The 27,296-nt window shown below is 34.5% G+C and overlaps 1 protein-coding gene across 1 annotated transcript; it reads left to right on the top strand.

Moving 5' to 3' along the window:
- Window positions 1–4,611: 4,611 nt before the first annotated feature.
- On the top strand, window positions 4,612–27,097 carry LOC123525753 (cell death abnormality protein 1-like). Its single transcript, XM_053539705.1, has 23 exons — window positions 4,612–4,725; window positions 5,604–5,756; window positions 6,165–6,374; window positions 6,709–6,906; window positions 7,754–7,986; window positions 9,246–9,461; window positions 9,712–9,855; window positions 10,660–10,794; window positions 11,148–11,285; window positions 11,575–11,712; window positions 11,996–12,133; window positions 12,288–12,509; window positions 13,431–13,628; window positions 14,810–14,947; window positions 15,644–15,778; window positions 16,261–16,398; window positions 20,160–20,381; window positions 20,743–20,940; window positions 21,814–21,951; window positions 22,315–22,382; window positions 22,549–22,687; window positions 24,076–24,184; window positions 26,323–27,097. The coding sequence occupies exons 4-23, from the start codon at window positions 6,884–6,886 to the stop codon at window positions 26,357–26,359; spliced, it is 2,907 nt and encodes a 968-aa protein (XP_053395680.1). The 5' UTR covers window positions 4,612–4,725; window positions 5,604–5,756; window positions 6,165–6,374; window positions 6,709–6,883; the 3' UTR covers window positions 26,360–27,097.
- The last annotated feature ends 199 nt before the right edge of the window (window positions 27,098–27,296 follow it).

Genomic DNA, 27,296 nt, shown 5'->3' with positions numbered 1-27,296 from the left:
GTGGTGAGCAATGTTTGGTTGTTCTCTATTAAGGATGTGACCAATCCACCTCCACTTTCTCTAGGTGACTGAATCAGTGATGAGGACATGCCCTGACCTTCGCAACAGCGCCTGGTTTGGGGTTCGGTCCGGCTATCATATGCAAAGGATGTATGCCCATAGGAAATTTCAAGCGAAATTTTTTCAAATCCACCAACAATATTGTAATGCTCGCTTCTCAGGCAGATCGGGCCGGCAATTCGGGGGCCCTATTCCTTAGGGTGTTATTATGGCCAAGAATGTGGACATTTACACACTCGATCTATAACGTGATAACGTGATAACGCGACACCACAAGATAACATGACACCAGATCGGACAACATGACACTTTAACGAGATTGTTGTCGTTTTGAAGTAAGTATTTTCAATTTTGTATATACACAGTGTGAATCAATGAAAACCAGATTCCTACCAGGTTTCGAGGATAGAAAGAGGCATCTAAAGGAATGTTTTCTGAATCAAAAAGACCACCAAATAATCATACAGATGGCTAATCTACGGCCAGATTTTCATTGTTTTGGATATTGAACCGAGGATTTTTTTCTCATTTCTGAAGCAACAAGCTTGGCATTACCCTCAATAAAAAGCTCAACATTCCATCTCTTTGTCTGCCCAATATCCCGGCGAAATCTCCATTACTTTCGAAAATATGAGGTGTTAAAGTCGGATGGTTAAACCAAAAATGTTCTGTCTGACACCACATGATTTCCAGGGAAGGTTCTTACTGACACCATGTTTTAGATGTTCTGTCTGACACCAACATTTGATCATTCGTTTTCTTGCCCTTATTTTGCTCGGTTTGCAGTATTTTGTCGAATTTACGCATGTTTTCGGGTATAACGGGTCATTAAATTCATTTTTCTAATAAGGGTTTTGGTTATAATGTAGCAATTCACCGTAATTCGGTCGAAAACGTGTCTTCGTGGTGAAGTTGAAAGAAGTATTCATAAAAAGCTTACTTTTCTATTTTTGGCACTTTTGCGAGTAAAATGGGGGCTTATTTCATTCGCAGAATGTATTTTCAGTAAAATAAGACAGCTTTCATGTTAAATTTCACGTGTATATTGCAATTGTTGAGAGGAAACGAATGTAGGGTCGTTTACCTACTGCGCTACGCCGTCAACAACGCGATCCGAGAAAGGGTCAGTGGTCAATTTTTACTGGTGTAAAACCTTTACATTCCAAGAGGAAATTCAGCACGATTTTAGGTGTCACGACACTAAATTTTTAGGGAAAGAAAAACGCCTAAAATGTAAGGGATGTGCACATCGGAGGGGGACTCAGGAGTCATATCCGGGTCACTAATCAGCACCCACTCCACCAGAGCTCCGAAAGACCTATTCATATACTGTTGACCTATTCATATTCTGTCAATGGTTTAGTATCTTCATGTATAATTATGATATACAGAGGAAGAACATAAATTTCTAGAATACTCTATTACAGTTATATACTTATAATTGGTAACGTACATATAATAAAATAGTGCAGATCAGTCGACCAAACCTTCATTCATTTCTTGTCAGAATTTATGAAAGCCTTTCATAAAAAATAGAGTATCAGTCTGGTAAAAATAGGGTAAATCATAAAACCATTCTGCGGAAAATTAGGACCAATCGTCAACATCCGTACATCTGTATCACACCATAGGACGATACTCTAAAACCCCGTGGTGTGTCCCGTACTTGTAAAGTTTCTTACATGTATGAATTTTGTATTTTAAAATTGGACTAAAACAGTAAAAAAAATGTACAGATTCACGTTTAAAATATCAAAAATCATACAGAATATGAATAGGTCAACAGTATTTGAATAGGTCTTTTAGAGCTTACATGGAGTGGATGCTGAATATTGACCAGGACAACCCTATCAAAATATGACTACAGAGACACTCTCCGAGGTGTAAAACCCTTACATTATTTTTCTTTCTCAACACATTTAGTGTCGAGACACCTTAAATCATGCTGAATTTCCTCTTGAAATTTAAAGGTTTTATACCAGTAGAACTTGATCACTGACACTTTCTCGGTAGTCTGTTACACTGATCTGTCTTGGCGAATACAGTTAATATGTAGTATTAAACGCATGGAAGAATCATGACGAGAAAGTTGGTTACTTATTCCTTATTCCTTTTTCGAGTAAGGAATAAGTAACAAGAAGTACCTAGTTACTTATTCCTTATTCGAATAAGGAATAAGGAATAAGTAACCAACTTTCTCGTCATGGAAGAATCTAACTTTCTCGGATCGCGTTGTTGGCGGCGTCGGGCAGTAAACGACCCTACTTTAATTTTCAAGTATCTCAACATTTGCCATATACACGTGAAATTTAACATGAAACCTGTCTTGTTTTACTGAAAATACATTCTGCGAATGAAATATATTCTGCATTTTACTCGCAAAAGTGCCAAAAAGAAAAAAAGTAAGTTTTTTTATGAATACTTCTTTCAACTACACTACGACAGCACATTTTCGACCAAATTACGGTGAATTGCTACATTATATAACCAAAACCCTTATTAGAATAATGAATTTAATGACCCGTTATACCCCAAAACATGCATAAATTCGATAAAATACTGCAAACCGAGCAAAATAAGGGCAAGAAAACGTATGATCAAATGTTGGTGTCAGACAGAACATCTAATCATCAAAACTTGATGTTAGTAAGAACCTTCCCTGCGAATCATGTGGTGTCAGACAGAACATTTTTAGTCTACACATCCGACTTTAACACCTCGTATTTTGAAAGTAATGGAGATTTCGCCGGGATATTTGGCAGACAAAGAGATAGAATATTGAGCTTTTTATCGAAGGTAATGCCAAGTTTGTTGCTTTAGAAATAAGAAAAATATCCTCAGTTCAATATCCAAAACAATGAAAATCTGGCCGTGGATTAGCCATCTGTGTGATTATTTGGTGGTCTTTTTAATTCAGAAAACATTCCTTAGATGCCTCTTTCTATCCTTGAAAACTGGTAGGAATCTGATTTTCATTGATTCACATTGTGTATGGACAAAATTGAAAATACTTACATCAAAACGACAACAATCTCGTTAAAGTGTCATGTTGTCCGATTTGGTGTCATGTTATCTTGTGGTGTCGCGTTATCACGTTATAGAGTGTGATTTACAAATGTACAACCTTAGGGCCTACTTGAAAGGTTTCGGTTACCTGCGTTAGCTAACTGAATAAACTTGAGATTATCACTTATCTCTAAAAATAGATTTTGACAGCTCATCAGTTACAGAAAATTGCAGAAAAAAATCGATGAGATAATGTACTTTTTTAGGGTAACATTACGTGAATGATCCGTCTGTTTATCACCCTGTGTCAATATTTTTGCCTTCTTTTTCGCTACAAACATAGAGTTATTTTTGCCTACTTGTTGCCTACGTCCTCGTCACAAATTTGTGCATGTTTGTAGGTTTGTTAGCCACTACTGAGCTGAATACTTTCAAACTGCAAACAAGTCTTGGGCATCATGATCTTTAACCTTTAGAGCAAGGTTTGATAACTTTTACTAAAGACAGACGGCACTTGCTCGTATGTAGCTTCTTCGGACGGACCTATCTGAAGTTCTTTTTCGATGATTCCACTTTACAGCGCATTGGAACCACCAAATTTAACTAGACTCCCAGGCTTGATCACTCGCAAATAAAATTTGTTTATGATTTTTATGAAACATTTACAAAATACATAGGTAATGAAGATGTACAGCTCAATGTTTAGTATGTGATGAGCATTCATTCTGTTTTCTTTTCTTAGAAGGTTTTCTTTGTAAATATCTGGTATTTGTTTCTTTGTAAATCATCTGGTACTTTTTTCCTCGTAAAATATCTGGTAGTTTTAATTGCAGATGCAGCTACAGTTTACTGCATACGTAAATCTGTCTCTATCTCCTGGTCAAATTAAGGATAAAAGCTCTAGAAATGACTTTCGAAACAAATTCTGACACAAATTAATATTTTAATTGTAGGGATAACGCATCGAGGGATTGGTTGGTACCCGAGGGATTCTGAAGATGTTATAACACGAAAAGAACATGCGCTATTCTAGCATTAAACGCGTAAAAGCCAGGTAAATGAATACATTGTCCCTCAACGTCATTAAATTTCCATGAAATGCGCGGTAAAGTCTGTCTTGTTTTTTTCAAGTTGACGTCATTTCATTTTGAATTATCCGTTTTGGTGCCGTTATACGTTTACGTTTTGCCACGGAATGCGCATATATAAAAAGATGTTAAAACAGCACATGAGCGCGAGAATCTCTCTGTTAAGACACGTTTTCTTTCTTGTAAAAACACCCGCGAAAAGTGACAATAACAGCAGTTTTATACTAGAATGTGTACATAGCATCACCTGTTCTAGTTTTTTTTGTTATTTTTGTTGCTATAAATATCATATTTGCTGTCTCTTAATTTAAGAATCGGGATACCAACATCACTATGTACACAAAGCAATCAATTTATTTTTTTTTTGTATCAAGAATTATTGCCAAATATGGTTATGTGACTTGCTCTACAAAAATAGAATACCGGTAGGTATATAAATGATATTAATATGTGGTAGGTATTTTATATCGGGCGTTGTTTGATGGTCCTCGAATGTGAGAAGATTTTGAATTAATGGCATTTGTTTTCATTGTATCCGTTGTGATATGTTTCATAAGAGCCGTGAAAAGTGGTAAGTCTTGTTTAAAAGTAGTAAGTCTTGTTTAAAATCAATATTAAATTATATATATAATAATGTAGGGATAACTCATGTTTTTTCGTGTTATAACATCTGCAGCATCCCGAGGGATTGGTTGGTGCACGAACCCGTCAGGGCGAGGGCACCAACGTATCCCGAGGGATTCTGCAAACGTTATAACACGAAATAAACATGCGCTAACGCTATTCTAACATAAAAAGCGTAAAAACTGATAAATTAATACAATGTCACTCAACGTCATTAAATTTCCACGAAATGCGCGGGAATGTCTGAGTTGTTTTTTTACGTTGACGTCATTTCGTTTTAAATTATCCATTTTGGGGCCGAATGACGTTTACGCTTTGCCACGGAACGCGCATATTTAAAAAGGTGTTATAACAGCACGCGAGCGCAAGATTCTCTCTGTTAACACACGTTTTCTCTCCTGTTAAAACACCCCCGAAAAGTGACAAGAACAGCAGTTTTATGCTAGAATATAATACTAGTATTAAGTCCGCTGTCGGATTATTTTTTTCTTTATAATTTGAGTCAAAACTATCTTTTTGATTCCATAAGATCAAATCGGATAAGGCCGAAAGAATGGGATGAAGAACCAATTCGCATTTTGTGTCAGACATTACGATGGATGATTACATGAAATTACTGTCGCTCAACAAGAAAAAGCTTAAACTAGTTCATACAATTCTAAATATATAGTTTATGATTTACACAATGTGTTAGGTCATATTTTGATTTATTGTTCTTAGTAATATTCTGCCTTATTAGAATGGTACTGAAAAAAAAAGATAAATCCGGATAATAATCAAATTATTGAAAATTAAGGATTAATAAAACAACACACTCTTCTGAAGACTATTCAGGTATATATCCGGAAACACCTACGTTTGGACCAGACTGCCAGTTCCGCTGTCATTGTACCGATGATGAACAGTGCAATAACACAGACACAGGGGAATGCACAAACGGCTGTGCACCTGGATGGATGGGACCTGGATGCCAATACCGTATGTAATATCTAAATTTGGGGCTTTAGTTAAAGACACATAGTAACGCTGTACATATGCAGGAGCTCAGGTCTAAAGATATAAGATTCAAAAAACGAAAACTCATAACAAACAGACATAACAAAACACAGACACTGTTTACTTCACAAATGAACCTAGCGTAGACACTGTTTATTTAACAGATAAACCATTATAATACATAACGTTGTAATCAAAGAAATAATCATTTACATTTTTTATTTCTCTATCGACATCTTAATGTCTAGATTTTAGCCGTTTGAAATAAAATAATGTATAAACAAGGTTGCCATAAACTTTATAGGGTATAGCTTACCAAAATACTTTCATTGTAACATGTAGCTGCATAACTAGTTACAGTCTTGTGTAATTCATTTGTATAAATTACAGGAGATCTTATTAAGAATTTTCTAGAGACAGAACAGATTGGCAAAAATAATAACTTAAACAAACACTCAAGGAATGCGGTAGACGGAGATATAGATACCTGCAGCGAAACAAATATTGCAAACTACAACGGAAAACAAACTTGGAGGGTAGGTCTCGACAGAGAATATCATATTGTCGGCATGAGGATTTTTATACTTGAAAATGATCTTGGTGGGTCAGTTATAATGCTTAAAACAACACTCAAACGATATGAAATTGCATCGGTAAATTCAGAATTAAGAAGGTGACCCTAAAATCAATATTACGACCGTATTGACTACCTGTGGATAAGATAATTAAGAATTTTTCAAGTAAAATGTCATATTACTTTCCTGTAAGAACATTATAGGTACTTTTGATTAATTTCACACTTGATATAGACCCGTATATGGTATAAGCAAGAACATATGATCAAGTTTCAGTAATAACATTTGGCAAATTTCGGCATTAATCGGATTGTACGGAAAGTTTAATGTTCAAATATTTTCATGTTTTATGTCAACAGAGAATTTCCGGAATTTTAGGATAGAAACAGGCACAACAAAAACCAACTTCACAAACGTATGTTACCAACACCCAAATATGCCCGGCTTACCTATGATTGAGGTAAATTGTATCAAGCCTGTACTGGCAAAAGACATTAGATTAGTACTCGGACAACGCAATGCTGCTCTGAGATTATGCGAAGTTCAGATATATGGAGGTAACAGTTATCAGGGCATCTCCACAGATATGCATCAAACTTGCGAACACATATAACAAAAATACTGCACAATTTGATTTACTTTTTATTTACAATTATTAAGGAATAAATTTGTTTCGGCTTAGTATGATACAAGTTTTGAGATATGTACCATTTAAAGGTAGTCATGAGTTTCAAATTGTACTTCTTTATACTTTCTTCATTTATATTTCATCTGTATTTTACATATGATATATTATCAAAATGTTACTAATGTCCTACAGGCATAGACTAGTGTTTTTATAACCAAAACTTGATCCATGGCTCATATTTTCGATTACTTAAAGTTTTAGCACCATTTTTAGTTAGAAAGAAGTAGGTGAAACATTAACACCAACGAAATAATTATGAAAATCGGACTACAAACAAAAAAGATATAGCAATTTGAATACCATCTATGAAATGAAACGGCAGCTATCTTGGGTACAGTGATGTCAACATTTTTTGACTTATATGATAAGTCAGTGAATAACGACTGTAAGGATATTATTTTGTAACTCATAATATAAAATGAAATGAACCTTAGCTTATGTGCAGAAGTATAAACCTTGAATTAAAGTTCAATGTTTAATTGTATTTAACATAATTTTGCCATAAATTCTATTTTTGGTAATGCATATATAACATAAGAACACATAAGAACGATGCCGTAACTGTGGCCAACAGTGACTTAAAGTGATAATATTTAAATTGTTGATATCTAAATTGCCATATGTTTCTCTTCGTAATTTAACTTTCATAATTCATTCGTCTGTATATATGTTTCTATGAATTCGTTCAAAAAAGATACACCCCCTGTAATTTATAGGGAGACAGATCTCTTTCAACATGCCGACAGACCAGTCAACAAATTACTCTTCTTGGTGGTCCAGAAAAGCATTGACGGTCGCATTCCGACGTCCAATGATACTGTTGGTCAGATAGAAGAAGCAACATGTTCTGCAACTGGTGGCAAAGAGAACAATCCATGGTGGTATATCGATCTTCAGCAAGAATATATGGTTCAGGAAATTAGCTTTTATGGTCGTATTTCAACTGCAGGTAAGCTCATTTTGGTAGAAAAAGACTGCAAGTATTGTTTAATAATGTTTATAAAACGCTGTTATCAATAAATTGCTTAAACTTTGATTTTGCTATCGGTTTGCTGTACAGACAATGTTAAGTAAGCTGGCCCTGTGGTTGTTTTTTTTTTTTTGCATTGGGTCACATAGATAAAATGCAAGGTCTTCCAATATTGCATAATACAGAAAGAAAACGGAAAACAAAACAAAACAAAACAAAACAAAACAAATTGACACATTGTAGGTTAAGTTATCGACATAAATTCTATCCTGAATATTGAATGTTACATTTAAGATTATACACTATATACGCCCTTTTAGCGAAGGACTTAGAATTGCAGATTCATTTAGTTCTCAGATTTCAGCGGCTTGCGTAAATTTCCATAATTTCAGTCTCATTTTTTATGAATTCACATTTACAAATCTATACTGTAAATGACATGATATAAATATTGATAATTTTGGTAATTTTATCGTAAGATAATTGCACATCAAATTTCTTTACAGAAACATATATCGCAGACTAAACATTTTATTTAAGGAAAATTGTTTTTAAAACTTTAAAAGTAATATGTGAATTATGTAGACCAAGGAAGATCTTCAGTGAAAAGAACTTTGGACTCCTTTTTACATTACCTCACTGAATTATCGAATTTTGATTTTAATCTTGATATTGAAATTTTTGCCAATACCAGAACACAAGCTATCACATATATCAGCTGATATATATCAATTGGGAAACCATCGGTGCATTGTTTCGTGCCTCGGTAGATGTGCGTGAAGTTGGCAGCCAACTTCACGCACATCCTCGGTAGCTAGGTGTTACTGATAAAGGATAAGTACTTTAAGTATATACTTGAAACGCTTGTCTTAATGAAAAGTTTTTTTTTCTAAACTAGATACAAACACTCAACAGTAATGCCTACGCGGCCAATATTCAGCATGCATGACAATTCCCATACTTTATTGAGTTCACTAAAATTGGTAATTTGCGGCATCTCGTAGTTAGAGACAATAGATTAGTGGTACAGTGACTAATAAAAAATATTTTCAAGATTGTCTTCAGCAAAATATAGTGCCATGAAATTAAAACTTATGTGGGGAAACCCGTTCATACTGCTAATTCTACTACAGTTGACTGCCTGCAAATAACTTGACTGTATTTAATGGGAAGAAATGCACTAAACAAACATTTAGAGAAATAGTCCCATATCATAATGGTATCATCGTTTACTACAGAACAATCTCAAGGATTCTATATATCGGTTGGAAACTGTCCAAGCTCCACAACTGATATATTTTACGATGATCCAGTTGGAAGCAGTCTACCGTCAGACTATCAACCTAGAACGACAAAATTATCGAACGCTATCAAGACAAACTGTGTGAAAGTTGAAAAACGGCCGTATAACCAGACAGCTTCGCTTTCAATTTGTGAACTACAAATATATGCAGGTTAATCTTTATTCTTCGGTAACTAATATTATCATAAAAGATTCATTAACTATCAGTAATTAAGTATAAATATAGGTTATGAACAGTGCTTCGTATGCTATTTTGATGGATTGGAAGTTAGGAAAAATGTTACTAGATATATCAGTAAAACAAATAAGAAACAAACGAATATGCAGGCAGACAAACAGACAGACAGACATATAGCGAGATAACTTGCGGTTTAGCATTTCCCTATGTTGACTTTTGATAGACTGCCCTCCTAATCAGTGCGGCTGGACATGTGAGAAGAGCTGTTACTGCAATAATGAGATTACAGGCCAGATGAAAATAGACGGTTTTTGTCCGTACGGATGTACTGGTAGATGGACGGGAATAAACGGAGCATGTAATACAGGTATTCCCATTTCTTTTTACAGGTTTAATATCTGTAAAAACAAATAAATACTGTAATGTTTATAACCTGTGTTTTCATAACGTTTCTTTGGCGCGTACTGAATATTTCATTTAATGCTCAATTTAAATTGTTTAAATCAGATACATGTCAATCAATTGATGTTACTTGAAAGAAAACATCTGGTATTTGTAGCGGCGCTGTAAAATTATAAGTCATGAGAAACATAATGCTTTATTCACAAACAATATGTGGTAACCCATAATTCCCGAACGTTACAGACCACCTGTCAAATAATATTCATCCAGGGACAAAATGCATGGGCTGGAATTATCATAACATGTTTATGCTAGTCTGGTACTGGCATTAAAAGCATATTAAGACTAAATATAACTTTTGACATTTTTACCCTTGTTTGCGCTATTATTCCATAACAGTCTATGAAAGTTTTTATGCTTAATGGATATCATATATCCACATCCAACGATACACGTCTGTAAGTATATTGTACATTGTATATACCTTACATAATGTGTCAAGTTTTATGAAAGATAAAACCTGATAAGGAAAACGAAAACAAACTTCAATATGCATATTTAAATTCAAATTCAAGTTTAATCAATTAAAATATCTTGCACAGTTTATTGAAAATATCTAGTGTTGGTCCAGGTATAACTATTCCAAAACCGAACGTTTTGCTGACATTACAAATCTAAAATCTGTCCGAACAAAAAAATATAACATGCATTTAATTCAGACCTCACTGTAATATCTTTTTTTTAAATTCCTATGTACATTTTTCACCAGAATGTAATGACACATCATGGGGCGAAGTTTGTCAAAAAATTTGCGGCAACTGTTTAGATTCTCCGTGTGATGTTTTTACTGGCGAATGCAAAAGAGGATGCAGCGGACCTTGGGTGCCACCACTATGTACCAAAGGTACATTGTTAGTAACAAAGGCGGTACATGCAAAAAAGCAGTTGATATATTTATATAATAGCTACGCAATTCAAATTCGTCCTTGGGAATCGACTATAAATACTTGTAATAAACAAGTAACACTAATAATAAAATACCCTAAATAACTACTTGTGCGATTCTGTAAGTAACAACATTTATTGTCATATACATAAAGTATATTGTTATTTATCTTAAACCATATGTCACTCGAAACCTTTACTTCGTTTTAATTTATAACATTTACTTCAAATTACTCTGTACTATTATATTTCAGACGTTAATTGAATAAATATACACGTGTTTCAAGTCTTTATTACGTTCATATTTGTCAGAATGTGACCGTGGTAAATATGGTAGAAACTGCACAGAGAGATGTGGAAAATGGTTTCAGAACGATATTTGCAACCTTGAGACTGGCTTATGTCCAAGGGGGTGTCAGTCTGGAAATAGAGGGAATCGTTGCCTAGAAAGTGAGTCTTCGAAAGTATTGATAAAAATTATGCCAAGATTGGCACGAATTTATCAAAGGCATCATTTGAATTATGAGGATCATGACCACTGAAAGAATAAAACTTCGACAATGTGATTGCATATAATATCTGTTTAGCATTAAAGTTGTCCTCTTCGTTATGTACAGAAATTTGAATTTATCTGATGTTTGTGGAATTTGCCCAAGAATTCTGCTGCATTCAGTTCAACTGTTCAGGAATGATTTTTGTTAACATAATTGTTACAACAATATTTTATCAATACATTTAGCCTGTCTTCCTGGAACATACGGGACTAACTGTGGTGAAAAATGTGGTAACTGTGTTAATGTAACAGCGTGTAACAGCATCAGTGGAAGGTGTGCAAACGGTTGCAGTCAAGGGTGGCGTGGTAGTCGATGTGTAACACGTAAGCAATAAATTGTAAAATCACAAATTCTATAAAATCATAATGAATTGGAGAACATTCTATCTATGAAGCATGGGGTTTTTCTTAAATGTTTCAATCAAAATACTGCTAAAATCGTCTAAATTAAGATTTAAAAGGAGAAAAAGCCGTGCCAGACCCTTTTAATGATTTATTTGCTGGTCGAACTGTGAAATGGGAAATACCAAAGCAAACTGTAAGGGAATTTCTCGTAATATTAGTAACATAAATTTGAATATGACAAAATAAAAAAATCTTACCATAGCATGCAGTGATGGCCACTTTGGAACTAACTGCGAGCGGAAATGTGGACGATGCAAGAACAACCAAACTTGTGATCATATTACTGGAGAATGTACAAATGGTTGTCATCCCGGATTCAACGGGCTCCGTTGTGACACAGGTACTTACTTTCTGTTTGTCATTACGCTAGACGTCTCACTTACACAGTTTTAAACCCGTTTAGAGAGAAAATAGAATTGACTATTATAAGAAACTTTGATTTCAAAACAAAAAAATGTAAACACACAGTATTTGACAAACCTTGCATTTTTCAGATTCAAATCTTCTGGCAAAAATAAAGAATGAAGTAACAGTATCGACGTCGTCCGTTTATCAAGACTGGAAAGCAGAAAGATCTTTAGATGGTACATTTGTAGCAGATCCTACCACATGCCAATGCTGTAGCGGAACTAGGAATGATATGGTATCGTGGTTGAAGATCGATTTACAGAAACAACACCCAATCGCGAAAGTAAGTGTTTATGGAAGGGTCAACGGTAAGGTGGAGAATCTGGCTCTTAAACATCTCGAATAATTTATTTAATTTGTTGGGTTTAACGTCGCACCGACACAATTTTAGGTAATATGGCGACTTTCCAACTTTAATGGTGGAGGAAGACCCCAGGTGCCCCTCCGTGCACTATTTCATCACGAGCGGGCATCCGGGTAGAACCACCGACCTTCCGTAAGCCAGCTGGATGGCTTCCTCACGTGAAGAATTCTACGCCCCAAATGAGGTTTCGAACCCACATCGATGAGGGGCAAATGGTTTGAAGTCAACGACTCTAACCACTCGGCCACGGAGGCCCCACATCTCGAATAAAGTGACGCCGGAAGGCAATGTTATTTTAAATACAATCTTGCATTTTTATAACTTTTAAGAAGATATTGCTTTTATTTCAAAACGCCCGTGTATTCGCATAACTCTCAAAAGATAACATCTTTTTTTTGTATTTTTTCCAAATGCCTTTATATTACTTATGCACACAATATGACCTTTGTATGAAATGAACATGTATTTAAATTGCAAGAATTGTCATCGGGCTGTTCGAAAAACCTGCGTTAAATTACAAAGAAGTAATAAGCACTTCGTCATACAGGAAATAAATCAAGAGCTACTTTGCTCAAAAGTACAATGTATCTTGTAAGTTCTTATGACCGGAAGTGTTTGCAGTCTAAAACTAGTAACCGTTAAAAATGTACTGCTTGCACCGGATGAACTCGAGAAATCAAAATTATCAAAAAGTGTAAGGTTTCATTTCTTTTCACTCAACAGAAAAAATACATTCTCCCGACTTAAATTAATTCTAAACATACAAAGGACTTTTCAAGGCAACAGGAATGTTTGGCGTCATCTGTTATACTAAGATGTTTTTCGTTATTTGTATCATCAATATCAACTAAAGCCGTTATTTCAGAAAATGTATTCCAACAACTTACCGGGTTTGACCTGCGTCTGCAAAATGATTCATTGAACAGTGAACAACCAGTATTTGCAAACATTTTAGTATCAAACAACACACGTGAAGTTACCATACCAAACACTTTAGCAAGGTTTATAGAAATAAGAAGACCGGGGAAGCTTACAATCTGCGAAGTTCAAGTAATTGAAGGAGGTAAATTCAACATAGAATCTTTCGTAATCGACAGAACATTTAGACTAAGAGTAATCAATACGTCATATTTATATTATAAGCACCAAGTTATGTAAAATAATATAAGAATTCAATAATTATAATCAAAATTGTTTATATGACTTCTGGCCTGTCTTCTGGTCCTAAATGATGCTCTGCCTCTGCAAAGGTAATGATGAGCACATGTTTGTATGGTTCGTTGTGGTTTCTTTTGACACAAACATGTATTTACGACTAAAGCTGTACTTTACTTATCGTGCCTTTTCTTATCATTATGTGCGTTAGGGATTAGTTTTATTATAATGTATAATCAACTTTTGGATATAGGGGAGATTTCAGACATTTACAGCGTTAAGCTCCCTAGTTATGTTTTTCCAAGACGTTACCCATTTGAAATCGTTTTTTTCTGTCTGTTGTTCTTTGTATCATTGTATACACAACCTCTATATACATAACCATACACAAACACTTATGTAAGGTTTTGCTTTAGTGGCGCTGTGTTCTGATAACGCGGCTATCCTTTTGAATCTTTGTCTATATTTTATTCATCCGGAACCATTTGAAGAAATTAATAAAAATTGGCTGAGAGAGCCTTACAGTCAGGAATATAGAACGTTTTAGAAGCATCCTTTGCAGTCATACTTTGTGTCAGAGAATTGGCCCCTAATTATAAGGTAAGCAAATTCATTGTCAATCGCTAGAATGAATTCAAAGAAAGGCTAAAGTGACTCATATTATTAGAGACCTCACTCACCCGTTTGGACTAAGTGTGGGGCAAAACCTTATGTATATTTAAACAAAAACTCTCATGTATCTTGTCTAAATGAACGAATGATGATCCTGACCACTCACCATGGAGGAAAGGTCGTGATCTGTGTTTGTTTGAAAACATTTCTTCTGCAGACCCAATCGATGAACTAATCAAACCTATTAGATGCATTAAACGCAACAATATCTGACTAATAACACGCTCATATGGTAAGCACAAACGTCTAATAAGAAAAGCCATATGCTATGCACACAGCCAGCTATACGTCACTCATTCTACATGACATTAGTTGAAAATGTTTATGTTAACACATGCGATGTTTAAGAAAAGATTGCTCTGACCTGGAATCAAAGATATGGTGCGCTTAGCATATAAACAAAATTTTTCCCCTCAGAGTGCAGTGTTGGACGATTTGGTGTGGAATGTAGTAAAGAATGTCATTGCGCAGACCAAAAACTTTGCGATAGAAATGATGGAACATGTGTGTCTGCCATATGCGATATCGGTTTTCATGGAGAAGCCTGTGATACTGGTATACACTATATTTTATTGCAGTGATGCACTGTGATGTTTGAATAATGATTTTGTGATTACGGTAGTTCTGCATACATGATAAACCGGAAGTAATGGCGTAACGCCATTTATCCTGATAACGTAGAATAAAGCCTGGACTCGGTATATGGAAATGAAAATCATTTTATGAATTGATGGCAACCCATGAGTAAATATGTTACAAAGGTAACGTTAATATCTTTTTAAGAATAAATTATGACATAAAAGCGTTTGACACGATAAACAATTCAAAACAATACTGTGCGGATCTTTTTCATCATGGATAAATATCTAAAAAAAACCAACAGGTATACGGATCTATACATATTATTACACCATATTATAGACCATGTGTTTATTTACAGTTGTGAGAAGTTTCGTTCAGATCTACATTGTAGAAAAATAGCTGTTCGCGAAAATATAATCCAATCTGTGATTTTCCCATGGACGCATTTCAAAACGTGTTTTCAAATCATTGTAGCATTCGCTCCAGCACACGACCCAATTTTTTATTTTGCCGAAATTTCTAAGTATTTTCTGAAGTTTTAAGAAATTATGGTTTAATAAAATTCTACATGGTAGAAAATAGATTGACCCGAACAGAACTATCTTAGCATCATTTGTTTAATAATTGATTTTCTAGCAACTTTAGTTACTTTCTTGTACTTATTTCCAGAATGTCCGGAACATCACTTTGGCCAAGGATGCACACGCAAATGTCATTGTTTAAATGGTGCCAACTGTTCCAAGGACTATGGCGTTTGTCCGAATAACTGTGCTCCGGGATATGAAGGAACCCATTGTGAAAATGGTAAGATAAATTATTAAACGATTTTAGGTAAAGCTATGAATATTAGCAGCCTTTCAGCGGCATCTCTAAAATCAGCAATTTTTTAAGTGTGGTAAGGATTTGTTTAAGTAACTCTGGAATCCTCATTCTATGCACATGGAGTCATATCAAAGCAATAGCCAGGCAAGATGCGCTTTACTCCAAAACAAAACTTTCTACACAAATGACGTAGAAATACAGTTGTTTTGAAATGAAGCCATTTGTATTGTAATAGAATAACTTTCCATGCAAGGATGAAAGTTAATATGAGGTAGCAACAAACACAAACATGATGTGAACAAATGTCTGTGTCACATTGATTCGTCAGTGTATTTGCATTTCATGTCATCATTGCTGTAGTACCAGATACCAGTAAATTAAATATCTATTAACAAACGCAATGGAATTGTACAAACATTTTCTATTGGAATAATTCAATACAAAACTTATAAATATACATACAGAATGTGGTCAGGGTAAGTTTGGATTAAGATGTCAGCTTGAATGTGGCAAATGTAAAGACGACAAACACTGTAACCATGTCACCGGTAACTGTCCTGATGGCTGCAAACCTGGCTATATTGGAAGTTTGTGTAAAGAAGGTTAGTCAAATTGATAGAAGCTTTAAGTTATATCTCCGTGGTCTATCTCAGTTACAAAGCAGTAATTATCATTTTGTATCATATAGTTTCATAAATTTGTGGTGATCAAAAAACTACACTTGCATTAATATTTGATTTCAAGGGAGTAATATCGTACATAAATATTTGACCACCATGAAAGTGGTCATAGATTCTACCACAGTGAGGATCATATAACTGCGGAGTCTAGAAGCACTGTAAATTGCTTAAGGTTTTGTTTGTTTTGTGTTTAGCATCGTGGTTTAAATAGTATTTCAGATATGTGGCCTAACCTGTGTTCTTAGATTTTTGTACCGTTACTTACCTGTTCTCCACAGGTAACTGCAAGTTCCATAAATTCGTGGCGATCAAGAAACTACTCGCCACTTATTTAATTTAAATATCATGAATAAATATTCACCACAATGTAAGTATTCATAAATCATACAAAGTGAGGGTCACACACGTGCATAGTCTGGAAGCTGAAGTATTTGTTTGTTTTGCATCGTGGTTTCAATAATATTTCAGATATGTAGCTTTAAATTACCAGTGTTCTTGGACTTTGTATCGGTACTTACCTGCACAGGTAACTGCCAGTTCTCAACATGTATCAGAGGTGGAAGACGATTGATTTCAGAAATCTTTTATCAAACATACGCCTTGCCAGAAGATCGCGCTCACGATTGTCCGCTCCCTCTTAAGCTTAAGTGCTGAAAAGAGTTATTCACAATTGATAACTGTGTTAAGTGAACAGTGAAACTAAAATTTTCATACCAGTTAAAACATAATTAAATCAACAGTACATAAACTGCGACCAGAAATGAATTTGAAGCATTTATCTATATACATGTATATGTACCATATCTATTTATCCTTTGAGTTATAGACAGTAAATTAAATAGGTATTGTTTATCGGACTGATGACATGTTTTTAGCTCGACTATTCAAAGAATAGTAGAGCTATTGGACTCACCCATGCGTCGGCGTCCGCGTCCGCGTCGGCGTCCGCGTCCCGATTTGGTTAAGGTTTTGTATGTAAGCTGGTATCTCAGTCACCACTTGTGGGAATGGATTGAAACTCCACACACTTATTCACTGTGATAAACTGACCTACATTGCACAGGTTCCATAACTCTATTTTGCTTTTTTACAAAATTATGCCCCTTTTTCAACTTAGAAATTCTTGGTTAAGGTTTTGTATGTAAGCTGGTATCTCAGTAACCACTTGTGGGAATGGATTGAAACTTCACACACTTATTCACTGTGATAAACTGACCTACATTGCACAGGTTCCATAACTCTATTTTTCATTTTTACAAAATTATGTCCCCTTTTCGACTTAGAAATTCTTGGTTAAGGTTTTGTATGTGATATCTCAGTAACCACTTGTGGGAATGGATTGAAACTTCTATTCAAAGAATAGTAGAGCTATTGGACTTACCCATGCGTCGGCGTCCGCGTCGGCGTCCGCGTCCCGATTTGGTTAAGGTTTTGTATGTAAGCTGGTATCTCAGTCACCACTTGTGGGAATGATTTGAAACTTCACACACTTATTCACTGTGATAAACTGACCTACATTGGACAGGTTCCATAACTCCATTTTGCTTTTTTACAAAATTATGTCCCCTTTTCGACATAGAAATTCTTGGTTAAGGTTTTGTATGTAAGCTGGTATCTCAGTACCCACTAATGGGAATGGATTGAAACTTCACACACCTGTTCACTGTCATGATCTGACGTGTCCTGTGTAGGTCCCTTAACTCTACTTTGCATTTTTTTCAAAATTATGCCCCTTTTTCGACTTAGCAGTTTTTGGTTAAGTTTTTGTATGTAAGCTGGTATTTCAGTATCCACTTATGGGAAAGGATTGAAACTTCACGCACTTGTTCACTTTATGAGCTGATAAGCTCTGTGAAGGTTTCATAACCCCTTTTCCCATTTTTACAAAATTATGCCCCTTTTATTGACTTTTGTATTCATTCAATTGACAAGGCTGTTGAATAGTCGAGCGTTGCTGTCCTCCGACAGCTCTTGTTGTTTATATGATCAATCTGTTTGTCAAATAGATGATCATATAAGCAAACCATTACACAATGTTTATTCTAATTAGTTTGGTGACATTTTAAAGGTTATTTTAATAATTTTAAGGTGGTCATTTGATTTAGCACTGTTTTGGACTTAACACAAAGATCGCATGTTCTGAAGCAATTTATAAATGTATCAAAGGCCTCACCAAATTAAAAAGTTGTTCATCGGATTTGCCGCTCGTATGTTTTCAGAAACACAAAAAAAAATAATTTTTTTTGTTTTTGGCTTGCGCTCGCCCCATTGAAAAAAATCAGTCCAAAATTTTTTGGTGCGCTACTTTTTACGGACGTAAAAGTGTATAAATGCTTATACTTCCAGTCCCAGATTGTTCTCAAATGGATTTTAATCAAAATAAATACATACTACGCACACATCGTCTATAATAAATCATAATACTTATATCTAGTTGCATTAAAGTTATTTCCCCTTTATGCAGTTACGCCATTTTCTTCAAATGTTTACCAAATTACATACTACAAAAAAATCGATTTATTTCATTGAAACTGGATGAAGAAAAACATACTGATTTGTTTGATAACATCAATCTACATTATTTTGGTAAGGGTAAATACTTATGGATGCATGTCACTTATCTGTTTTCTGTTGTTTTTTCCTGTCCAAATGATCAGCATTTGCATACGAAAGTTGGTGGGGTAAGGAATTTACATTACGAGTTGTTTTCAGGACAGTTTTGATTTTCAAATTTTCCAATCATTTAGTAGACTAACGTTAATGCACGTTAATCTCCATTTCAGACTTTAATTGAGACTTTGTTTCAACAAATTTAATATGTTATGAAAGTTTAAAGTTAGAAAAAAGAGCTGTACATAAGACATCATGCTCGACTTTTCTAAATCAGAGCTTTGCCAGTAAAAGGGACAGAATAGTCAGAAGCTTTTGAAGTACAGAGCTATTGGTCATTATATAAAACTTAATTAAAAATATTCTATGTTAAAAAGGGGCGTAACTCTGTCTAGATTCAGACTTAAAAGTATTGTTTCTCCTGATGTAGACTTTGACAGTAAATAACTGTTCTAAGTTTCAAATCAGAAGCTTTAATAGATCTAGCAACACTCACATAGATATTTGATGTATCAAAAACTTTGTAAAGTCAGCTAAGAATGCTACATTTTCAAATAATATAAAAATACAAAAAAATATTCGATTCGATATTTGATTACACTGTACTGTATGACAATGTTATTACCTTTTTTCACGAGTTCGCGTTGTTGTGCGTCTGCGGGTTAGATTTTCTCAATCCCTGGGGACTTACTTTTTAATTTAAAAGGGCTATACATTCTATTTTAAGGTTTTATTAGTCAGTCGAGAGCCAAATGAAGACAAATATATGTCTTCGCTCTTCGCTCGCTCCTGATTTTCTCAAAAACCAAAAAAAATATTTAAATTATTTTTTCGCTCGCCGCTTCAAATTTTTCAGAAAAAAATCCGATGAACAACTTATCAATTTGGTGTGGCCAAAGCAGAATATTGACCTGCTATGTTGTAGAGAACATTGGCTTTCCCTGGGACTCAAAGACGCGTTGTCTAGTGAAACGTTATCTATACATGTGTTGAATACTAGTAAGCGAATCGGCTGATTAAGGCTATGAATTGCTGTTTATATGTGATCATTCATTTTCTACAAAATTTTGCAGCTTTAAATCTGATTGAAGCAGTAAAGGAGACTGTTCACACATCAATGTCTTCCACACACATGAACTGGACTTCAGAAAGGGCTATTGACGGTGAGATCGGTCCAGATCCTGTAAAATGTCAGTGTTGCAGCTCTACTAAAAACGAACAAACATCCTGGTGGAGAGTAGATTTAGGAAAGAAGTATCCAATAAACAGGATCGAAGTGTTTGGGCGACAGCAAGGTAAGAATTTGAAATTCCTGACTGTATGCATAATTGATATTATTTTTGATATATTTGATATTATTGATACATTGTATATATATGAAAGTTTTGACTTTTCTAAAAAAGAATTAAGGTATGCATAACCGACAGGATTATCCACTTTTTAAAAGGACAGCCTCACCTAAACAAAACCATTCATTGTTCACTGGCAATTTCACTATTGAGGAGTATAACTGTCTCGTGGAATATCGTTTTTCCAGGATATCAAAAAGGAAATATTTTAAAGATTTTTAACGTCTTGACTTTGTGTTAGACTTGTTTCGATTATGTTTAAGTACTAATGCATCGTAAATGTTTAAGATGGAATGTTTTTTTCCAGAGAATTCATATCAACAGCTTCAAGGTTTCAAACTTAATTTAGGAAATGACACATCCGAAATAAGCGAAACAGTTTACATCAACACGGTTATGGACGAGGATCACATTAATCTGACTCTACCAAATACCATTGCAAAAATTATAGAAATAGAAAGAGTTGGGAAACTAACAATATGTGAAGTAAATGTTTATGAGGGAGGTAGGTGCTTCATATGCCTGTACTGAATAAAAAATACTTTGACCGTTCACGTACATTCACTAATAGTAATGTCAGAATGGTTTAAAACTGTTTGTGCTCTATTCTGTGATATTTTAATGACCTCTGCCTTATAAGATCATCGGACTTCTAACATCATGGTCTCCAAACTTAATTAGGCCATTGGCATTGGAGTCGAGTCTTAAATTTTGATTTGGTTTACTTTAAACTCGACAAAGATCAAATAACTCAATAGCTTTGTTCCTGATAGTAGATTTTCTCGTCCCAGAAAAAAGTTATTGTATGAAAGTTCATAACTTTACCTTACAGACTGGAACAGACTATGTCATTGACGTCATTGTTGCCATGATAACGCATACTGTGTCAATGCTGACGTATATGTCCCTTAAATTTGAACATTTCGTTTTTTTTTCTCTTTGTAAATTAACAACAAAAATGTTGCACATTGTTAGGAAGATTGAAATTTGTCATTTTTATGATAATAGTGAACGTTTTGAAACTAGAATGATTTTCTGTGCTTCGTAACTTGAGTTTTAACGGTAGCTGAAATTTTATTATATTAAAAAGTCATAGTTGTACAGGAATCACATTTTCAGTTTCTGGCATGCCAACTATTTCTAGCAATCACCTGATACTGACCAGTTGAATTTTATATTCATGAATGTCAATACCGTCATTGTTTACAGGGGTCCTGAATATTTCGTTGGTTTTTAACACTGTGGATGAATATATCTAATTTCGTTGAACAACAAAAAGTTATATTTTTGCAACAAATCGAGCTACATACATGCTGTCTTTTGTCCTGGAATCCTGACTTCATGTAAAAGTGTGCGATAATGCTTTCTTTGCTTTCAGACTGTCCTCTAGGAAGGTATGGTGAGGAATGTCGGGAATATTGTCACTGTGCAGATAAAATGGAATGTGATCGTACTCAAGGGATATGTGAATCACCCGTCTGTGAAGTTGGTTGGACTGGTGAATCATGCAACAAGAGTAAGTCTATTATTTCATGTACACTGTCATGTACCAGTAGACTCAGTCGCCCGAGCCAGAAGTGCATCGCCATTATGTTTGTTGTTTTGCTTTGATTTGGGACTGTTACGCAAGGTCTGTAATCATGTGTAAAACTATGTTGTTTTAATGAGTGTTTTATTGTACAAATTTTATGGAACTATGTAGAATTACTTGACGACATTTTTCCTGATTCCTGCTGGTTAATATTTCTGAACAAAAGTAAGTATTGTTAGAAAAGAAAACGACGATGTTTTTTCATTTATTTGAATATACTATTCTTATCTAAGTACATTTGAAATAATATTTCTTTGCTGTTATCTTGTGTGCATCTCGGTAAAACAGATCTAGTTCAAATACGAGAAAAATTTTGGCACCAGTTCCTGTTACTATTTCCATTACATCAGAAAAAGGTATAAAAGATATCAAAGATGCTTAAAATAATTTATACAGTTTAAACAGTAAACGTGGGATCTAGCCGTTCAGACTATACGTTATCTATCGGTACTGTTTCTTTCTTGATTTATGATAATATGATTGCACAATATTTCGGTAACAAACATTGAATCTATATTACAGAATGCCCCTCATGGTTACTATGGTCTCCACTGTGACACGGAGTGTGGGATGTGTAACAGTACTGAGACATGCAACCACGAAACTGGACGTTGTTCCAGTAGTGGATGTGCAGATGGATATCATGGTTATTTATGCAATGGTAGTATTATATTCACAAACACTTTTATACGCCTGTTTTGAAAAACGGATGTATTATATGTGATGACGCCTGTCCGGAACGATGTACAAAGCGCATGAACCAAGTGGATCGGTCAAATGTCAAAGGTCACAAATGGAGCTCAAAGGTCAAATTTGTCCCTCGTATTTCGTGTCTGGAGAATAACTTTCCATCTATTCAAGTTATATTCTTTAAACTTGGCATATAGGTGGATCGCGATGAGACAATGTGCAGAGGGCATGAAATTAGTCGTTAAGTCAAACGTCAATGTCACAAATTAAGTTAAAATATCAACTCTGTCCTTTGTATTTTATGTCCAGAGCACAACTTCAAAACTATACAAGGTATTGACTTTATATTTGGAATACTGGTGGTGGGTGGGCGGGGGAGGAATAAAAAAAAAAACATATATTATTTTCCACTCCCCGCACTCATTAAACCCTGCCCCTTTTCCCCGAAACTCCACTTTTAGCTATTAGTTATTTTTAAGGTTGTATTCCGCTAAACACAAAACCCCTTAATCGCCGCCCGCCGCCACAGTACATCCCCTCCCCCAAACAAATTTTACTTCTCCTCCTCTGATCTCGAATTTCGGTCGTATATTGCCCCGCCTTGCGAAGCTCTTGCTACCTTTAATTTTGATGGAATGTGATATATTCCTCTTACAAATGTGTTTATATATAATTACTGTTTAAAGTGGTTTGTTCAGTTCGTAAGGGAGCGGCTGAGAGGTATTAGAAATTATGATCATATTCAACATTCTTCATTAGTTTTACTGATTCGTTTCCTTCCATTTGTTATTATTCAAAGTGAGATGTACATTCTAAGCTAAATTCCGTTAGAAATGAAGAGATTATAAATTCCTACCCAAAGTGTACTTGCTAAGTTTAAAGGCTCATAATGCATCTGTTTACAATGTGGCTGCTACAGTTTTTGTTATGAATATGTTAATTATTACTACGACCTGGTTTGTGGGAACATTCTTTTGTTGATGATATATATGACAGTTCCTAGTTAGCATGAATTAACCTACGGTACTTTACGGAATGAATAGAATTAGGTTCCCAAATACCAGGTATAGTAAGGATATAAATATTGTTGAATTCTGTTTTAATAACTGAATAACTCTCTTATATTTGTCAAAAGTTTGAATATTGATTGACATAGTAGGAAGTTTTATTATATATATTCCTTTCGATTATGGCTCTGACAGTACAAGTCCATGTGCCATATTGATAGTAGTGCTTTTCTTACCATGTAATTATATTTATACATAGCATCTGTTTGGATAAATATTTCATTCTTTAACATAAACTTTAAAGCCTGATGGAACTTTAAAAAAAACACTGGTATTATGTATCTGATTTCAGAAAGACAAGGCAATATTACATCAGCCGCCTCGACTAATTATGGTATTGCAGTTAGCATACCTCTGACATTTGCCGTTCTGGTTGGTCTCGGTGTGACTGTATATTGCATGTAGGTCTTATATGTTTACTGAGGAGAATTTGTAAAAATTAGCAGTTTATGAGCACCATATTTCATTTCCACATAAATGACCACATGTATGCTGTTACCCTTATATTCAAATTACAAAGTTACAGCATCCGCGTTTAGATAGTAAGTTTTTACATTCATATTATAGTCAGCTGTTACAACTGTCATCTGTAAAGGATAATACAAGAGGCTGAAAGGACGTATTATCATACTATCATAGCGAATTCAAGCCAGCTTATGGTATTTGTATTGATCAAAAACAAATGAGAGCGAGCTTTTGAAAACCCGATGCGTATAATATAAAAAATGATTATATTCAGTGAGTTCAAGAAGGAATATATATCTTGATTGTTTCAGACGAAACAGATCAAGTCGTTCACAAAGTCATGATAATGAGACTCAAGTTACAAACAATAAAGACGGTAAGACTCATTAGAATAGAAGTTACATTAGTTACACACTTAACGTTAACAACGCTATATTATGAAGAATACATATTTATGTGGTCATTAATGTGGAAACCCTTTATTGTGTATAGAACTGTTTGATTTACATTTTGTCTGTGATTGTATTTTTTTTTCAGTTTTTTTGTTCAATGTACAGATTGATAATATTAGTGATCCTAAAGGGTCACAGAAGACAAAATGAACTTTTTTTTAATTTTTCTTATTGTTTCAGTAATTATGAATCTATCATTTAATGGAGCATTTTTCATGGTAATTTTCAATCACTTTGAGCCACATTTTAAAAAAATCTTGCAAATGTGACTCTTATGACTGACAGATATTCATACAACTATTTTGCAATATTATTTAAGTTGATGTATTGTTCTTCACTTAAATTTGCAAAGGGAAAGGTTTTCATCTTTTTTATTGTATATAGAAACCTACACATTGTTGGAAATGTCAATAGATAAAACAACATGAATCATAGTATAGGGCTTATAACTAAAACTGTTATAAGTAATTAGAAGTAGAAAAGTATGTTTGTATTTGTTTTTATCTTATAACATTTTTTTTGGTACAGTTAAGGGATTATAACACTGTGCCAGTGCATATTCAAATGCACACAATTAACTTGAAAATTGGTATGAGTATTTTGTGACATAGAATTTCGAAGCAGTGAGTACTGTATAACACGCAATAAAATATTTGAGTATATGGTTTCACCTCTAGCTTTGAATCCTGATAAAAAAATGATGGGTAAAATGTCTTTCTATTTGGTGACATATGTTTTTGTAATTATAAGGACTATAATTGGGTTGTCTTATTTCTTTAGAAATGTCAAAGACATTTCCAAAATCGTACAGGTTTATATATTTTCAAAGTATGTTAAAAAAGATACAAAACGCTGAATATTTTAGCGTTCACAATTTCATAAAGCATTACACTCCACTTTAACTACCATATTTTCTCATATTTGAAAAGATTTAGAAATGAGCCGCGCCATGAGATAACCAACATAGTGGCTTTGCGACCAGCATGGATCCAGACCAGCCTGCGCATCCGCGGATCCATGCTGTTCGCTAACAGTTTCTCTAATTCCAATAGGCTTTGAAAGTGAACAGCATGGATCCTGACCAGACTGCGCGGATGCACAGGCTGGTCTGGATCCATGCTGGTCGCAAACGCACTATGTTGGTTTTCTCATGGCACGGCTCATATGTTAATGTACCTAACCTTACAACAGTACCGTACAACAGTAATGTCTGAATGAAGATGTCTTCAGAATAGAACACAAATTATACTGTTGTATAACTTATTATATATTATTCTTACAAAACTTCTGTTACAAAGTTCATTTAATGCTTTGCACAGTTTGATGGGCCTTCATCATGACGCCTGTCTTTTAAATATTTTGATAGTTTCGTGTAATAACAGAAATGCTTTGATTATTTTTTACAAACTTTTACATTTTCTTCGTGCGCGAAAATTGGCTGAATTTCGTTTAGATAATATACATTTTCATAATCAAAAGTTAACGCGTTTTTGTACAATGAAAATAAAACGAAATTGTATAACCGTAATAATGACTGAAATCCGGTCATGGCCGTTTTATATTCAATATTTTTAGCAATTATATGGACTTGCAATTAACAGCTGAAGTTTACTTATTTCCAGTAACAGTCACCAATGGGACAGATACAAGTGGAAGTAACCCAAGTTATGGCCTAGGCAGCGATAGTGTGCCTTAAAGTAGAAAAAATCATCTCTGCAGCGGAAGTTGCGTATTATGACTGTTTGACCATGCTTGTAGTGTCCAGTATGTTGTGTGTTTTGTAACTGCAATATTAATTCACTTTGTTCTCCTATTAAATTCCTCAATGAGATTAACTTTCTGCCGAAGAGAAATACCAATTCCTAATATTTTTCGGCATGTTTTGACAATTACAAACAATTAGAACTTTTCACATTTAACCCTTAATTTACTTCAGATATGTATATAATGAGCAATACTGTCGCCGAATTCTAATTCAAAATTCACACTGTTTACATAGCATGCCATATATTCAATCAAGAGTGCTAAATGAGTGATTAAACACATGCAGGCATTAAATCCTGTGTGTTTCGTAACAGTATAAAATATGCGTATTGATTAATGTTATAATATTGTCATATCAGATATGTAATTACATATGTATTCATTCTGTAAAATTTTCATTTCATATATCTCTTTTTCTGTATGTGCTTTATAATGTAAAGGAAATTGTCAAATATTCCAAACAACGTCATATCATCGTAGAATATAGGCGAACTAGACCGGTTGCTTTCTTTCGTGTATTTGTAAATATTTGATTAACATCCAGTATAATAAAATGTTTTCATACTTTACGTACTTACATACAAACTGTCACGGTATCACGATACATTTCACTGTAGGAAGTACGTCGGATCCCTATCACTTATCTTGTAGTCACTAGAAGCAAAACATCATGCCGAAGACCAAGAAACCTGCCAGAAAATTGCCACCAGTGGGAAGCCAATTTGAAGACGACTCTACTGAGAGGCAAACATAGAGCCATTTGGACGAAGACTCTGCTGGAAGGCAAAAAACCTCCCTCCCCAAATCAACTTCATGGTAAATCGCCTTTGAA

This window comes from Mercenaria mercenaria, chromosome 3 (assembly GCF_021730395.1).
Source record: "Mercenaria mercenaria strain notata chromosome 3, MADL_Memer_1, whole genome shotgun sequence".
Taxonomy (NCBI): domain Eukaryota; kingdom Metazoa; phylum Mollusca; class Bivalvia; order Venerida; family Veneridae; genus Mercenaria; species Mercenaria mercenaria.
The sequence above is the reverse complement of the archived record's forward strand: the minus strand, read 5'-3'. Positions and strand labels throughout refer to the sequence as shown.

Bases quoted from the DNA above. Each gene is read 5' to 3' on its own strand.
- LOC123525753 (XM_053539705.1), top strand. From the start codon at position 6,884: ATGCGAAGTTCAGATATATGGAG. The intron at 15,779-16,260 runs GTAAGATAAATT...ATATACATACAG, and splicing joins AGGAACCCATTGTGAAAATG to AATGTGGTCAGGGTAAGTTT. The intron at 24,185-26,322 runs GTAGGTCTTATA...ACTTATTTCCAG, and splicing joins GGTGTGACTGTATATTGCAT to TAACAGTCACCAATGGGACA.